Source organism: Sander lucioperca, chromosome 9, assembly GCF_008315115.2.
Source record: "Sander lucioperca isolate FBNREF2018 chromosome 9, SLUC_FBN_1.2, whole genome shotgun sequence".
Taxonomy (NCBI): Eukaryota; Metazoa; Chordata; class Actinopteri; order Perciformes; family Percidae; genus Sander; species Sander lucioperca.
In genome coordinates this window covers 31,621,814-31,640,405 of record NC_050181.1, presented here as the reverse complement: position 1 = coordinate 31,640,405, position 18,592 = coordinate 31,621,814, and the positions used below count along the sequence as shown (strand labels likewise).

The following is an 18,592-nucleotide window of genomic DNA, read 5'->3' as shown; positions in this document are numbered from 1 at the left end:
AATTCAGTGACTTTAAAACTTACAAGGTGTATGACATCAAAACATGTATTAACTGTAACACTACGTTGGTTGTGTACCGCTTATCCTGACCTCACCTGTACCTGTGGTTGTTTTTAAATAGGCCGGACAAAGAGACGACTGACGGACTGAAGTATGCTGATGGAAAAGCTCATTTGGATTACTCAATGGCTAAGCACTTTTTTAAAGTACATAACAGTAATCCAGACACCTTGAAGCCATCTAAAAGAACATAGTGATAGACAGAAATTATGATGAAACATTTTATTCCAAATGCAGGCCACAGCTTATCCAGGACTAAATAGAAATAGAAGAAATAGATTTCAGTCCTTTTTTGTAATTGTTCTGACGTGTGTGTGCTCTGATGCTGTCGCCATAAATTCTGTAAATGGTTACATTTTGTTATATCTCTTTTTGTTTTCCTTTTTTCTGTTTTGCACATCCATGGTTTTTTTTCCCCTGATTTTTATTTTAATTCTTTTCTCTTTTTTCTATATATTTTGTAGAGCCATCTAGTGGTCATACTTTGCATTCGTTAGCTGTGAGCTCACTCGCTCCTTGCTCAGCTGTTTGCAATCCTCTTGTATCTACTAAAAGTGAAACTGTGCACTGAGAGGCACACTCAGAAGAAGTCTGTATGTGCTGCTACACGTGGGTTGTTCTAACCTTTTAGAAAAATTAATAGGTTGGCCATGCTCTTCCCAAAAAATCCTAAAGACACTTCCGTTGTCTTTCAATATTATGAATTTAATTGGATACAGTACATAAAAGCAGGTTTTTGTAGAATATGTAAATGTCTTATTGTCAAGTCATTACGGATAGATTTAAATAATGAGACGTCAGCTCACTATAAAAGGTATACATTGTTTTAAAATGGTGCAAATGTCAATGAATGTATATTATGAACAGCAGAGTAATCATTTTCTGTCTGGTAGCACCATCTAGTGGAAATCTTTGGAATCTAATGACGTTTCTTGCCAGTTTAAAAGGAACGAAACGGTCATAGTTCTCTTGTGTGTCCCTGCAGGAGTGTGTTTCAGCTGTGCAATAGACGTGGTTCCTGTGAAGAATGAAAACGGCCTGGTCATCATGTTCATCCTCAACTTTAAGCTTCCCACTGACCCCAGAGCAGCCAGCAGCTCCCCAGCCAGAGAGCTGCACAGAGTACTGCCGATCCCCTGCCTCCCCCTGGGTACGTTTCATCACACAGTCACACACATATCACACACAGTCACACACATATCACACAGTCACACACACTCACACACAGTCACACACATATCACACACAGATCACACACACTCAAACGTTCAACACACTCACACATATCACACATGCTCAGCACACTCACACATATCACACACACTCACACACAGTCACAAACATCTCACACATATATTACACACACTCACACACATATCATACACATTTCACCAGTGTTGGGAGTAACGCGTTACAAAAAGTAACGCAATTACAGTAATGTATTCCTTTTTGCTGTAACGCAGTAATATAACGCATTACTAATTACATTTCAGTAATATTATACCCGTTACAATCTCAATAACGCGAGTTACAACGCATTTTAAATCAACATTTAGTGGTGTTTTGTTTTTTTAAAGGTCCCATGACATGGTGCTCTTTGGATGCTTTTATATAGACCTTAGTGGTCCCCTAATACTGTATCTTTAGTCTCTTTTATATAGACCTTAGTGGTCCCCTAATACTGCATCTGAAGTCTCTTTTATATAGACCTTAGTGGTCCCCTAATACTGCATCTGAAGTCTCTTTTATATAGACCTTAGTGGTCCCCTAATACTGTATCTTTAGTCTCTTTTATATAGACCTTAGTGGTCCCCTAATACTGTATCTTTAGTCTCTTTTATATAGACCTTAGTGGTCCCCTAATACTGTATCTGAAGTCTCTTTTATATAGACCTTAGTGGTCACCTAATACTGCATCTGAAGTCTCTTTTATATAGACCTTAGTGGTCCCCTAATACTGTATCTGAAGTCTCTTTTATATAGACCTTAGTGGTCCCCTAATACTGCATCTGAAGTCTCTTTTATATAGACCTTAGTGGTCCCCTAATACTGTATCTGAAGTCTCTTTTATATAGACCTTAGTGGTCCCCTAATACTGTACCTGAAGTCTCTATTATATAGACCTTAGTGGTCCCCTAATACTGTATCTGAAGTCTCTTTTATATAGACCTTAGTGGTCCCCTAATACTGTATCTGAAGTCTCTTTTATATAGACCTTAGTGGTCCCCTAATACTGCATCTGAAGTCTCTTTCCCGAAATTCAGCTTTGGTGCAGAATTACAGCCTCTAGAGCCAGTCCCACAATGAGCTTTCCTTAGGACGTGCCATTTCTGTGTCTGTAGTTATTGAGGAGGAGAGAGGGGGGCAAGGTGGAGAGTGGGGGTGTGGCCTTGACCAACTACCACTTTGCTCGTTTGAAAGCCATGATGCCTCTCTCTCATGGGTGGGTCAAATTCTCTGGGCGTGCAAAGCAGAGAAAGGGGAGGTAATCTTGCTCATAAGGAGCAAGATTCCAGATTGGCCCATCTGAGCTTTCATTTTCTCAAAGACAGAGCAGGATACCCAGGGCTCGGTTTACACCTATCGCCATTTCTAGCCACTAAGGGACCATAGGCAGGCTGGGGGAACGCATATTCCATCCATCCGCTTATCCGGTCTCGGGTCGTGGGGGTAGCAGCTCCAGCAGGGGACCCCAAACTTCCCTTTCCCGAGCCACATTAACCAGCTCCGACTGGGGGATCCCGAGGCGTTCCCAGGCCAGGTTGGAAATATAATCCCTCCACCTAGTCCTGGGTCTTCCCCGAGGCCTCCTCCCAGCTGGACGTGCCTGGAATACCTCCCTAGGGAGGCGCCCAGGGGGCATCCTTACCAGATGCCTGAACCACCTCAACTGCCTCCTTTCGACGCGAAGGAGCAGCGGCTCTACTCCGAGCTCCTCACGGATGACTGAGCTTCTCACCCTATCTCTAAGGGAGACACCAGCCACCCTCCTGAGGAAACCCATTTCGGCCGCTTGTACCCTGGATCTCGTTCTTTCGGTCATGACCCAGCCTTCATGACAATAGGTGAGGGTAGGAACGAAAACTGACCGGCAGATTGAGAGCTTTGCCTTCTGGCTCAGCTCTCTTTTCGTCACAACGGTGCGATAAATTGAATGTAATACCGCACCCGCTGCGCCGATTCTCCGACCAATCTCCCGCTCCATTGTCCCTCCTCACTCGCGAACAAGACCCCAAGGTACTTGAACTCCTTCACAAGGAACGCATATTAATGTTAAAAAACCTCATAAAGTGACATTTTTGCTTGTCTTTTACTGTAACCATTTACTGTTCAATATGTTGCAGTTTTACAAACAAGAAAGTGAACAACTTAAGCTTGACGGACATGTTTTGCATCTAACATCTCACGTTCATCTCAGTAAGCTAGCAAGAGTACACAACAGACAACTTCCGTGTAGGCTACTTCAAAATAAAAGCGCTTCCTGTGACGGGTCACAGTAAAACTAAATTACTCAAAATATATGGCACTGAATAAGGCATGTTAGACATTATGATGTTCCGGACCTTTGCTTGAGAAAATTTTCTCTAACTGGACCTCTTTGAATTTTAATTGAATACCCCTGGGCTAGAGTGCTGTCAAGCTGACAATTGTGATTTTGGATCAGAGTACTGTCAGAGTACTGTCATTTGGCTGCATGTTCTGCCAATCTTCCCAGCCCTTGTCACATGACCAATTAATGTTTCCATGATGACTATCCAAAATAATGACACCAGCACTGGAATTGTTTTATTTTTTATTTTTTTGAAAGCAGACTGAACCTATAAAAAGTGTTTTGTATTCAGATATACAATTTTTTCAAAATGAAAACTACCAAAATTAATATTGAATGCAATGTGTTTTATTTAGCACACACACACACACACACACACACACACACACACACACATATATACCCAAGGCCCCCCCTGACTGATTATTGGTCCCCCCTGTGCCACCCCACTTCCAAAAATCCTGGAATCTCCCCTGCGTCCCAGAACTGTGTGGGTGTGTAGATGTATTTATTGGCATCTTGTGTAAGATAAGATAAGCCTTTATTTTCTCATATAGGAGAAATTCATCTTGGGCATTTGAGAGAACCGAAATGGTGACACATCGCGCATAAACACACAATAAACATACAGTTAACCTACATAGAAACATAATCATACATTAATGAGATAACGTATGATTATGTTTCTATGTAGGTTTCTCTTGAATGCCCAAGATGAATTTCTCCTATAGGAGACAATGTGTTACATGGCAGGGAATAATAGGACCCAAACGCAGGCAGGGAGGCAGGCAGGAGAAAGTGTGAGCTGAGGATTTATTTTATCAAAACACAAAAATAAACCAAGGGAGTCCTGAGGGCTTCAGCAGGCAAAAAAACAATTCCAGAAAGAAGTAAAAGGGAATCCAAAAAATAAAGGAAGCACAAAAACAGGAAAATACAGGAAGCACAGAACTGACTAAAGCTGACACGGGGGAACACGACAGGAACCAACACAAAACACACACAAAATGATCTGACACGAGACAAAGGGAGAGGCTAAATACACGAGGTAATGAGGAAATAAGGGACAAGTGATACAGCAGGTGAAACACATCAGGACAATCAGACAAGGCGGGAAAACACAGGAAGCAAAACTAGACAAGACAAGACAGAAAACAGACTATCAAAATAAAACAGGAAACAGAAATATACACTATTCAGAATAATACACAGTGAAAACAGAACAGAAAAATACTAGGGCTGTCAAATGATTAAATTTTCTTAATCGCGATTAATCGTTGAATTTCTATAGTTAATCACGATTAATCGCATGTTTTATCACATGATTAAAATTTTATTATTTTGCATTTCAGAACTGTTTTTAAGTACATATTAACAATGGAAAGCCATTCTTACCAGTGGATCTTGATTGGGAATCAAATGAATGCAAAGAAAGTGACTTTATGAACTTGATTTTAAGATTTGTATTTGTTTATATTTATATTTAAAATAAAATATTTAATCTAGTCACACATTTGAATTTAACAACAACTTTGAATGCACCACGAGGCTGTACTTTTTCGAGGCAGTTTCATTAAACGCACCGTCTGTGTTTTTCTGACAACAGCAGCTGCAGATTGTTACATCCCAGTGTTGAATCCTCTACAGTGAAATACAGTCACACTTTACACCGTTTAGCGTTAGCTGTCAGCATTGTAACCGTGTTTAATCCAGCTACTAGCTAGCGGTAGGCTAACGTTAGCTGCTGTCGAGTATAGTGTTAACTAGCTAGCGGTAGGCTAACGTTAGCTGCTGTAGAGTATAGTGTCAAGTAGCTAGCAGTAGGCTAAAATTAGCTGCTGTCTAGTGTAGTGTTAACTAGCGTCATGTGCAGCGATGTTTCTGTTGCCTGTAACGTCTGTTTCAGAGCATCAGAGAGAAGTGCAGGCATATCAGTGGCACCGGAATGAGGCACCGAAATCCGCGTTGCTATTCCTGCAGCAGCAGAATGTTTTACGAGGAAGTACAGCAAAATAGTAGCCTGTTAGGCACGACGCAAAGCCAAGTGAAGTGAAAATAAATTAATAAATGGTGGCATGCGATTAAAAAAAATGAACGCATTATGCTCGACCCTTAATCCCATCGCGATTAACGCGTTAATGCTGACAGCCCTAAAAAATACCCAATCACACCAATACATATACAAAACAGGGAACAGCAACAAAAATATGCAAACCACAACAGAATAAAGGCTTATCATATCTTATCTTTATCTTAGCTTCTTGAGTCTCTTGTTAGCTTTGTTGCACTTGATAGGGTGGGACAAATGACATTTTTATCGTTGTTATTGGTAGAAAATATTTGTGACTTAATAAATTCCCATCCAAGCTCCAGCCCAACTTCAACCTAAGCAAAGGTCTAATCAGCCAGAATAACTGAAATCACATGTGTGGGGGGTTCAGAGGCTCTAAAAGTACTTTAAAATGTATATCAGTATGCAATGAAATAATTAAGGTTTTAAAATTTTTTCCATTTATATTGTGCTATAGTGGTGCATATTTCTAAGCCGATTTTCTCCATCCAGCTGGGCGGCAGCGTCTGCGCCTCCTCCTGCGCTCCCTCAGCCCCGGGACGGGGGTCCTGTCCCAGGACACAGAGCTAGGGGCTCCTCATGCTGACTTCCCTCTCCTTGGACACGAGTCTGTGGCCCTGGACAAACTGCTGTCCCCTCCTGAGAGACAGCAGCTGGAGGAGACGGGAGCTGGACTACTGCTGTGGGACAAAGAGGACGAGGAGGAAGGGATGAGAGTGGGGCGAAGAGGAGGAGAGAGGGGCAGCTCTCTGGCAGCCAGGCGAAGGAGCGAGGGAGACAGAAAGAGAAGAGGAGGATATAATTGTGGGCTGCTGGTGGATACAAGTGCAGGAGAAGGAGGGAGTGTGCCCCCAGCTCCAGCCTCAGCACCCCCAACACTGGCCCTGCCACTTGCCTCCTCAAAGGCTCCACCAAAGTAAGTCAATCTTTTCATTTTCTATTTTTGTGATTCTATTAACTTTTGATAAGCTGGTAATCCTTTACGGTTTTATAAGCAGTGTATAAACATTCAATAACTGGTTTATAACACAATATAATCTAGTGGATGTCAATAGTCATAACTTCTCCTATGAAGACATGTATTACTAAAATGTGTTGTACTACATACATTATCTGATTTTATACCATGGTCTGGGAGAATACTTGATTCTGATTGGCTGCAGGGTGTCCATAAAAAAGTGTTATAGGACACCTACTAAAGGAGTTCCGGTGAAACTATATGTTTACTGTTCTAAATGAATGCGCTACATTAAAAGAAAAAGGAAATGTGAATCTGTTATTTCCAACACTGTGTGCAGCTTCAGAGCCTCGTCCTCTGAACACCACAGGATGGCACTAACACACAAGCTGCAGGAAGTAAGGTACACTGCCCCTCTGAACTTACTGTACTTGGTTTCACAGCGAATAAAGTTATCTCACATCCTGTTCACTATTCAGGTCGCTATTCCAGGCTGCGGCCGACAGTAACGTTACACATCGCAGATAAAATTGTTCGAAAAAGTCGTTATATTGTTTTGGGGACAATGACATGGCTGGATAGCTTGTTGGTCTTGTTTTTAAACATACTGTCAAATTATATTTACTCATTGCCAACTGTACACAGTGTTAATGACTTTGAATCTTGCTAGCATAGCGTTAGCTTCCTGGCTCGGAGCTGTCTGAGCTGAAGGGTTCTACGAGCTGAGCGCACTATATAAATATCTCCCATTGGTGGCAAGTTGTATCTTTTTTATTGTTTATTTAGATAGGGACAGTGCATGTTAATGGACATCAGTACAAGTACACAATGTAAATATGCTAGAGTTAGCACCATAGTTAATTTTCATCTATTGTCCGTAGGCAGATACACAAAAAGAAAAACATAAAAACAAGCATGCAACACCCTCATAGTCTGAGAGGCAAGACAAACACTAACACTAAATGGGACTGACCATGGCCACCTTCCAAGCTGACGGCACAATTGAATGTCTGAAGGACAGGTTGATCAGATGCGTGATCGGGTATAAGAGAGACTCCTTGTGCCTTTTCATGAAGTTGTTGTCAAGCCCATAGATGTCCTTAGCCTTGGAGTCTTTCAGTGTCCTTATGATGTTTGCACTTCTGTTTCTGTTATCTGGTCTATGAAAAAACCCGGTTGTGTATGATTTACACTGCAAGGGGTGTAGTCAGGTGGTTTGAAAAGTTGGGTAATTTCATTGACAGAATTTATAAAGAAGGCATTTAATTCTGTAGCTATGGTGTTTAATTCTCAGTTTTAATTGTTTATTATTGTGATTCTGTTTTCTACCAGTCAGTTTGTTAATGTTTTGCCAGATTTTTTTCCCGTTCCCTTTAGCCTCCTCAATAATCTTGATGAAGTAGTTGGCTTTAGCTTGCCTTATTGTCTTTATTACTTTGTTTCTCATTGAAGTAAATTTTTGTCGGTCTGTCGTGAGGCCTGATTTTATAGATCGTTTCAGTAGCTGGTCTCTATCCTTCATAAGTTTTCTACATTCTTCATTTAGCCAGGGCAGTGTGTCCGTCCTTAATTTCGGTTGGCTCCGCCTTTTTAGAAAGGGCCTCATAGATTCCTTGATTTTTTAAGTGAATTGGTTACTGTCACTCTCTGTGTCATCTGTAAAGAGGACTTTATCCTATTCCACCTCTCCTAAAGCTACCCCAAGGTTCTGCTGTTGACCAATTGGGACTGTTTCATAATTACATGTGGGTTTTGCTGAAGGATGAAAGCGTTGTTTTGCTAACTTTCTGGTAAATAAGATTATATTGTGATCCAACAAGCCAATCATAAGATTGTGTGTCTTAGTGACTCTTTCAGGTGTGTTTGTGAACAATAAATCTATTCTGGTTTCTGATCGATGAGTTATTCTAGTGGGTTGTTCAATTAACTGTGTGGGATTATATTAGTCTGTAATGTTCTTTAAGTTTCTTCTTCCACTTTTATCATTCCAGTTTATGTTAAAATCACCCATTATGATAACCTCTTTGTTGAAGTCACAGTTATTGAGGACCGCTTTTAACTGATCATAGAAATCTAACTTTGCTGAAGGTTTTCTATACATACGAATCTGGGTAAATGACATTTCAGCAGACAGTGAAATATTAACACCAACACATTCAATATCAGTTCCCCTGGGCCATTCAATTTGTTTGCATTTAATAGTGCTTTTCACATATAATAAAACTCCCCCTCCCCTCCCTTTCCTAAAAGTATCGTATCCTGGCATGGTAACTAAAGACTCAGGAGAAGAACAAGTTATCCAAATCTCAGTCAGACCAAGGAAATCAATATTGGAATTTCTGAGTAAATGTTCCAGTTGTTCGCGTTTGGACGTCATACTCCAGATGTTTAAGTGTCCGCCAAACAGCCCTTTTACTTTACATCCAGGGTCCCATACAGTTTTAGCTTGATTGAGCGTTTGAAATAACTTTGTAGCTTGGTGTTTTTTCATTATGGGAGTCCTAGGTCTGTTGGATATAGTGAATAGTGCGGTGACAAACTGATGGGAATTTTGAAGACTCACCACCGCTGGGGATTTTGACCGTCTGCACTGGCACCGTGTTAGCCTCCTCGACTGTCAAGCCAGGACCAGTGTTGACTTCTCCAGACAGAGTTGAGAACATAGGTGTTTTCTTTATGGAATCAATGTTGTATGGACAGCAGGAGCAGAGTCACAGCATATAGTATCGTAAGCTTAGATGGTTTAGTTGGTTTGGACAAACAGCACAAACAACACGCAGAATCTGCCAGACTGCATGCGTGTGTGCCCGTCTCAGCCATCTTGCTCTTATCTACGGTCCTTCCTATTTCCTGGAGCAGGGAACAACGTTTGCATTGCATAAGAAACTTATGGGATGGTAATGATTATTCCAGGTATTAGTCAAATCTTCAGGCATAACCAGGGAAACAGAGTTATTGTTTAGAAAAACTTTAGATTTCAATTGTTTAATGGTTTAAAAAAATACATATTTGGTAAGTGCCTTCGAAGTGTCCATTGACAGATATTAATGAACTAGATGGTTCATGCCTCACCATCGTCAATTAATACCAGACAATGGACACCTCGTCGGGCATTAACCCTTACATACAGCAGCCTCCACTTATGGCTGCCCACAGAAAGAGTTACAGTTGTCAACAAATAAAGTGTTCATGAACCATTTCATAAATGTTTAAATACTGTTTTACAACAATCTGCCCCATTTACACATGGTCATTCATTTGGAGTCCTGTTTGTGCCCACCTGATAAATGTCAGTCCAATATTCCCTCTGTAAGATTTGTTTTTTCCTGAGGGAAACATCTGTCCCTTTAGCTACTAAATGCTCCACTATGTTCCCCAGCTAGTCTCTGACTGTGCCTGTCTGCTGTTTGCTGCTGAGCAGGTACTGTACAGCAGTGGTCATTTTGTCAACACTGCAAAAAAATATGAATTGACAATTTTTTGTCATGATGGAAACAAGACTAAAGCTAAATAAAAAGTAACATTTAAGAAACAACAATGATGAAATGCATCCCGTTTTTGGAAACAAAAATAAATTATATTGTAAAAGACGGACAAATAGACACATGAACTAACTACTAAAGATAAATTACCTAAAACATCTTCATCAATGACCTGCATGCATCTACGGAATCAATTAAAAAAATTTCAGGACTATTTCAGGACCCTGCCAGGACCTCAGGCACACTAGTTGGCGCTATAGCAAGAAAATGTGTTTTGCCCTATAACTCCCATACCATATATTGCACATTTATAATAATAATAATAATAATACATTTTATTTATATTGTGCTTGACATGGTACTCAAAGACACTTTACAGTAAAACCAGTACATTTAGAACATTAAAAACAGATGAAGCAATAAAACCAACACATAAAACAAGCATATTAAAAGCAATTCAAACAATAAAACCAGTAACTATCAGTGAAGAATATGTAAGACTATTGTAGGTGGAAGGCTAATCTGAAGAGATGTGTTTTGATGAGTGTTTTGAACGTGTCCAGGTCAGTTCAGTCACGGATGTGTATGGGTAGGGAGTTCCAGAGGGAAGGGGCTGCAATGGTGAAAGCTCTGTCAATCCAGGTACGATGCATGGTCCTGAGTGGTGAGGAGACAAGGTTTGCGCCAGAGGAGCGGAGGTTGCAGAGGGGTTTGTTACATTACATTACATAGGGCTGATCCGTTCTTGGCCGTGTATGCAAGTACCATTGTCTTGAAGCGGATGCAGGCAGCAATTGATAACCAGTGAAGAGAGTGGCGGAGCGGTGTAGTGTGAGAGAACTTGGGAAAGTTGAAGACAAGTCGAGCTGCTGCGTTCTGAATGAGCTGCAGGGGCCGGATGGCACATGCAGGCAGGCCAGCCAGGAGGGAGTTGCCTTAGTCTAGATGTGAGATGACTAGAGCCTGAACCAGAACCTGAGCCGCCTTCTGCGTTAGATGTTATGCAGCATGTATTTACACAATCGGATAGTTGCAGCAATGTTGGCAGTGAAGGAGAGTTGGTCATCAAGTGTCACACCCAGGTTTCTAGCAGTCTGGGTGGGGACTACCACAGAATTGTCAATTGTTATAGTCAGGTCCTGGGTAGGAGAACCCTTCCCTGGAAGGAAAAGGAGCTCAGTCTTGTCAAGGTTGAGTTTCAGATGGTGTATGGACATCAAGAAGAAATGTCAGTCAGACAGGCCAAGATACGTGCTGCTACTTGCGTTTCAGACGGAACAGAGAGAATTAGTTGGGTGTCAACTGCGTAGCTGTGATAACAAAAGCTGTGCGAGTGAATGACAGACCAGAGAGAGTTGGTGTACAGAGAAAAGAGGCGGGGACCCAGGACTGATCCCTGAGGAACCCCAGTTTTGAGTGGGCAAGGTTCTGAGATAGATCCTCTCCGAGTTACCCGGTAGGTTCGGTCTGCCAGGTAAGATGTGAGCAAAGAGAGCGCAGAGCCTGAGACACCCAGATCATGGAGTGTTGAAATGAGGATCTAGTGGTTCACTGTGTCAAAGGCAGCAGAAAGGTCCAGAAGGATGAGGACGGAAGAGAGAGAGGTTGCTCTAGCAATGTGAAGCTGCTCAGTGACAGCAAGGAGGGCAGTTTCTGTTGAGTGGCCAGCCTTAAAGCCAGACTGGAGGGGATCAAGAAGATTGTTCTGGTGGAGATAAGTATAGAGTTGATTATAAATGGCACGCTCAAGAGTTTTGGATAGAAATGGAAGAAGGGAGACGGGTCTGTAGTTATTTACCTCAGACGAGTCAAGTGTTGATTTTTTGAGTAGTGGGGTCACTCTTGCCTCTTTGAGGGCATCGGGGAAACAGCCAGTTGACAAGGAGATGTTGATGAGATGGGTGAGGAAAGGAAGAAGGTCAGGAGCAATAGACTGGAGAAGGTGAGAAGGGATAGGATCAAGGGGGCAGGTAGTTGGGCGGGCGGAGGTAATTAAAGTAAGAATATGATTTGGAGATAGAAGGGTGATAGAGGAAAGCGTACTGGATGTGATGGATGGAAAGATGATTTCAGGAAGTGTGGTTGAGAATGAAGAGGGTATGTCATCTATCTTTTTTACAAAGTAGATGACAAAGTGGGTTTGTAGGAGGCAGGAGGTGGACTGGGGGAGTCTAGGAGGTTAGAGAAGATGGACAAACGTTTTTTGAAGAGTTTGAGAAAGAGGATTCAATTTTGGTTTGATGAAAAGAGCTTTTAGCTGTAGAAATAGAGGCAGGAAAGAAGAGACTGATAGGTGTTTAGATTTCCGCCATTTCCTTTCCGCTGCCTGTATAGTCGATCTTTTAGCACGCACTGAGTCAGACAACCACGGAGCTGGGGAGGACTGCCGTGAAGTAAGAGGACAAAGAGAGTCAAGAGAGGAGGATACAGTAGAGAGGAGAGTGTCTGTGGTGGCATTGGGAGGCATGAGTGAGAAAGAGTCAGATGGAGGGAGAGTTGATAAAGTAGATAATGCCAGAGAAGATGGAGAGAGAACGAATGTTGCGGCGGACTGGTATAGTGTCTCTTGAGATATGGTTGTGAGCTTGGGAGAGTGGGAGCGAGTAAGAGATGAAGAAATGGTCTGAGGTATGGAGTGGAGTGAGGTAGGATGTAGAGCAGTTTATGGTAAATATGAGATCTAGGTGGTTGCCAGCTTTGTGAGTGGGTGGGGAAGGCAAGAGTGAGAGTGCAAAAGAAGAGAGAAGATGTAAGAAGTCAGTTGACTTCTCTGTCTGGATGTTGAAGTCGCCCAGAATTACCAGCTGAGGGCCAGTTTCAGGGATGTTTGAAAGGACATCCAGCTCCTCCAAAAACTCTCCCAGAGGACCTGGTGGGCAGAAGTTCAAAAGACAGTGGAGTGAACTATGGCAGTAGGCCTGTACCCCCGCCTCTACCAGTGGGTCTGGGTGTATGGGTGAAAGAGTAGGCGGAAGAGAGAGCAGCAGGGGTGGATGTGTTGGTTGGTGTAATCCAGGTCTCAGTGAGAGCAAGGAAGTCAAGGGATTGCTGGCTGGCAAAGCCAGAGATGAACTCAGTCTTGCGAGTGGCAGGCTGGCAGTTCCACAGGCCACCTGTGACAAGGTGTTGAGTTTGTGTGGAGCGGGTGGGGTAGGTAAGAGAGGTCGGGTTGCAAAAATGTTGCGAACTTATGCAAGATTTGTAGTATCTCCGATAGGATACAGCAGCACATTTCCAGATAATGACACCGAGCAGTGCAAGGAAGATATCAGATATCAAGAAGCTATCAAGCCCACTTAACTTCCCACTTAGCCTCCCACAAAGACTCCTGCGTACACTCCTTTGTCTTTGTCCATCGAGTCTTCGTTCGATGAGACTGGCGCTGAAGCTGCCACTTCACACAAATGGCAATATTAAATACAAGTAGGTGATTGGTGTTGGCTACAGATGAGGAGGCGCCACCCTAGCTAATCACTCAACAAAGCACCTGGACAGTCGTTAAGCACCACTCCCCAACTCCACACTTCACACTAAGCTAGTCTGATTACCCTAAACAGTTTCAGTCACAGTAAATCCAGCCAAACAGACTGCAGACACAGAAGAAGCAGCAGAACCCACAGTAAAAGCAACAAAGACAAGAGGCAAGCAACAAGAGCAGCAAAACCAAGTAGCAAACAGCAAAAGGCAGCAGGATGAGCAAAATCAGCAGAACGCAGTCAATTTAACCTTAAGGCAGCAGATCCAATGACAGTGGGCAGAGAAGCCTAATAAAGTAAGTACTTATCTTAATATCTACAGTGGGGAGAACAAGTATTTGATACACTGCCGATTTTGCAGGTTTTCCTACTTACAAAGCATGTAGAGGTCTGTAATTTCTATCATAGGTACACTTCAACTGTGAGAGATGGAAATCCAGAAAATCACAGTGTATGATTTTTAAATAATTAATTTGCATTTTATTGCATGACATAAGTATTTGATCACCTACCAACCGGTAAGAATTCCGGCTCCCACAGACCTGTTAGTTTTTCTTTAAGAAGCCCTCCTGTTCTCCACTCATTACCTGTATTAACTGCACCTGTTTGAACTTGTTACCTGTATAAAAGACACCTGTCCACACACTCAAACAGACTCCAACCTCTCCACAATGGCCAAGACCAGAGAGCTGTGTAAGGACATCAGGGATACAATTTTAGAACTGCACAAGGCTGGGATGGGCTATAGGACAATAGGCAAGCAGCTTGGTGAGAAGAAAAAAACTGTTGGCGCAATTATTAGAAAATGGAAGAAGTTCAAGATGATGGTCAATCTCCCTCGGTCTGGGGCTCCATGCAAGATCTCACCTCGTGGGGCATCAATGATCATGAGGAAGGTGAGGGATCAGCCCAGAACTACACGGCAGGACCTGGTCAATGACCTGAAGAGAGCTGGGACCACAGTCTCAAAGAAAACCGTTAGTAACACACTACACCGGCATGGATTAAAATCCTGCAGCGCACGCAAGGTCCCCCTGCTCAAGCCAGCGCATGTCCAGGCCCGTCTGAAGTTTGCCAATGACCATCTGGATGATCCAGAGGAGGAATGGGAGAAGGTCATGTGGTCTGATGAAACAAACATAGAGGAAAAATAGAAGGATGAGTACAACCCCAAGAACACCATCCCAACTGTGAAGCATGGAGGTGGAAACATCATTCTTTGGGGATGCTTTTCTGCAAAGGGGACAGGACGACTGCACCGTATTGAGGGGAGGATGGATGGGGCCATGTATCGCAAGATCTTGGCCAACAACCTCCTTCCCTCAGTAAGAGCATTGAAGATGGGTCATGGCTGGGTCTTCCAGCATGACAACGACCCGAAACACACAGCCAGGGCAACTAAGGAGTGGCTCCGTAAGGAGCATCTCAAGGTCCTGGAGTGGCCTAGCCAGTCTCCAGACCTGAACCCAATAGAAAATCTTTAGTGGGAGCTGAAAGTCCGTATTTCCCAGCGACAGCCCCGAAACCTGAAGGATCTGGAGAAGGTCTGTATGGAGGAGTGGGCCAAAATCCCTGCTGCAGTGTGTGCAAACCTGGTCAAGAACTACAGGAAACGGATGATCTCTGTAATTGCAAACAAAGGTTTCTGTACCAAATATTAAGTTCTGCTTTTCTGATGTATCAAATACTTATGTCATGCAATAAAATGCAAATGAATTACTTAAAAATCATACAATGTGATTTTCTGGATTTTTGTTTTAGATTCCGTCACTCAGTTGAAGAGTACCTATGATAAAAATTACAGACTTTTACATGCTTTGTAAGTGGGGAAACCTGCAAAATCAGCAGTGTATCAAATACTTGTTCTCCCCTCTGTAGCTGTCTTGCAGTAAGTCTCCTCAGAAGTCAAATGCACTCTGTGCTGTGGTGGAGCAGGTCTGTGAGATAGGAAGTAGCCTGGTTATGGAGGACTATGTGGGTGAGGAGGAGGACTTTAAACTGGATGCGTTGGGGAACAGGGAGTCAGTGGAGGTTCTGGAGGACGGGAGCAGTAGTCAATTCTGGAAGTGATGAAGGCGTGAATCAAAGTTTTGGCAGCAGAGAAGGTGAGTGATGTTTTTTAGGTGGAAGAAGGCAGTTCTGGTTATTTGGTTGATGTGGTTTTCAAAAGTGAGGCTGCTGTTGAAGACTCCAAGGTTACGGATGTGTGGGGATGGCGACAGGGTGGAGTTGTTGACAGAGAGACCGAAGTTATGGGTTTTCTTTGTTCTTTGTGAGGGATTTTGGGCCGATGATAATCAAGTCAGATTTATTGTAGTTGAGTTGGAGGAAGTTGGTTTGTATCCAGGTTTAAATATCAGTGAGACAGTTGGTCAGGGTGGAGGATGTAGCTTGTGGTGATGGATTTGGTGAAAATGTAGATCTGGACATCATCAGCGTAGCAGTGAAAGTGGAGACCATGTTTGTGAATAATATTTCTGAGTGGCAGGATGTAAAGGACGAAAAGGAGAGGACTAAGCAACGATCCTTGGGGGACGCCTTGTGATAGAGGAGCAACGGAGGAGGTGCAGATGAACTGTTGTTGGTGAGATAGGAATGAGCCAGGAGAGTGCGTGCCAGTGATGTTGCAGTAGCTTTCCAGTCAGGACAGGAGGATGGAGTGGTTCATGGTGTCGAAGGCTGCAGTGAGGTCGAGCATAATGAGAATGGTGAAGTGGCCAGAGTCACAGGAGGTCATTGGTGACTTTGAGGAGGGTTGTTTCAGTGCTGTGTTGTGAGCAGAATCCAGATTGAAATATTTCAAACAGGTTATTGGAAGTGAGGTGGGTTTTAATTTGAGCAGCGACAACACGTTTCAGAATTTTAGATAGGAAGGGGAGGTTGGAGATGGGTCGGAAGTTGGACATGATGTCCGGGTTGAGACCAGGTTTCTTGAGGATGGGGGTAACAGCTGCAAGTTTGAGTGGTGTGGAGACTGATCTGGAAGTGAGAGAGGAATTGAAGATTGTAGTGGTGAGCAGGGGCCATTGATGGTAGACAGGTCTTGATGAAAGCTGATGGGATGGGGTCGAGGCTGCAGGTTGAGCTATTCATACCTGTGGAGAACTGTGAAAGCTCCACAGGGGACAGCAGCAAGAAATGAGAGAGTGACTGACAGGGTGGAGTTTAACTTTTTTTCTCCAGAGAACTTTATCCCCCCACCATTGTCTTTTGTAACCCTGGCTACGGTCGAATAGTCACATTTGCTTAGGAAGGTTCCTAACGGAGTGAAATGACCCGGTAATAGTTAAGTGCCGGCCATGATAAGAGCCGTTCGAATTGTCTCAGTGATAGGAAATGTGTTTTCTTTTACTTTCTTTTACTGTAATGATGAGAGAGGCTGCTTTCAGTAACTGTAAATGTTTCCATGTGTGCAGTAATGCCACTGTAGCTGATATCGTGGGACATTTAAACAGCAAAATTAAAAACTGTAGTTATAAACTTGACAGAGAAAACATAACTTCACTTTTAGCTTCTGAAATAATCAATGGAGTTACGCTGCTGACTGCTGTTCTCGTGTGTAAATGCGCACAGCAGCAGTGGACAGCTCCGCTGTGTTCACAGTTTAGAGAATATTGTTCTCATTATTTCTTACCCCTTTCCTTGTCCTTGTTGTTTCTTTTAGTTTTAATACTTTTTTCTCCTTAGCATTTCTATGTAGCACTTTGACATTTGCTTAAATATAAAGTGCGTTACATATAAAATGTATTATTATTTTTATTAGTAGTAGTAGTAATTTCTTTCATCATAACATATAGTAGGCTCATAGGCCTTGCACGTTTTGCTTATCTTGCATACACGTCAATGACATCCGGCGTCACATGATTACACAGCCGAGTGTAAGGGCAGTCGAATTCTCCTAGCACCACGGTTCTCTTTTCCTAATTCCTTTTGAATTCTCCATCACACCTTTCCTTAACCTCATGACTTTTACCATCGGGGTGAAGAAAAAGTGGTTAATAATCCTTTAAAAAAAAAACTCAAAAAATGACCTCCTATATCCTTATAGGAGGTCATTTTTTGAGTTTTTTTTTTTACTTTTCGACCGCAGCTCCTGTCACCTTTTTCTATTCAGATTTTTGACCAAATCACAGTAACGGTCTTTGGAGGGCAAAACCCCCCTGTCCATGTTTTTTCCCCTTTCACTCATGACAGTGGCTCGATATATCCACCTTTCAAATTAATAAAGCCTGATCTCAGCATAGTCAACTGCGTTAGTCTTTAAACGGTGATAGGAATCACAACCAACTCCCTCCTCTTGCTGTTGTTGCGAGGATCTGAGGGAGTTCTTGCACTAGGTGCACAAGATCTCAACCAAAATCAGGTGGGTCACTAACGGATGTTTTAAGTACAGCTTTGTGGGCTGGATCTCCTTTTAGTGTCAAAAAGTACCGAGGTCTGTCGCCTTGCTCACAAATGTACATTCTGTCTAGGAGAGAGGAGAAAGGAAGATGACTGTCCTTTCCTGCCCAGTCGCATGGCAGTTCGAGAAATGGTTACGTTATTGAATCTATTGATTCGTGAACAGGACACGATTATGTCGTTTTTTTCGTGTGGTGATTACGAATTTTAATTTAATGTATTTAAATGGGAAGCATGTTTCGTAATCACAGCACGACAACGGTAGGGAGTAGTATGAAAAGCAGAAAATCCACGTAGGGAGGCTGGTCGGGGTGGTGGATGGGTCAAACAATACAGGACTTTCACCCTGAAAGTGTTGCAGTTCCTTTCCGCGTTATTCTCTTCCTAACCACAACCATCCCATTGTTGTCGGCGTGTCCTGCGTGTGACGGTACCTTTCCCAGTTCATCTTTTCCTAACCTCAACCGTCCCGTTGTTGTGGCGTTTCATGTCCCTGTTGTCGCGTGCCACAGAGACCACGGATTGTGTCCCTGCGCCCGGGGATCGCATCCCCGTGTGGCGGTCCCGTTGTTGTCGCCAGCGTGTGACGTTTAA

General features: G+C 42.9%; 1 protein-coding gene across 1 annotated transcript in view; it reads left to right on the top strand.

Annotated features, from left to right (window-relative positions):
- Positions 1 to 18,592, top strand: part of LOC116040897 (potassium voltage-gated channel subfamily H member 7-like) — a 107,272-nt gene that overhangs the window by 35,082 nt on the left and 53,598 nt on the right. Inside the window, exons 2-3 of the mRNA XM_036005175.1 lie at positions 1,046 to 1,210; positions 6,174 to 6,597. Coding sequence (XP_035861068.1) covers positions 1,046 to 1,210; positions 6,174 to 6,597 — 589 coding nt within the window. The remainder of the gene's footprint in view (positions 1 to 1,045; positions 1,211 to 6,173; positions 6,598 to 18,592) is intronic.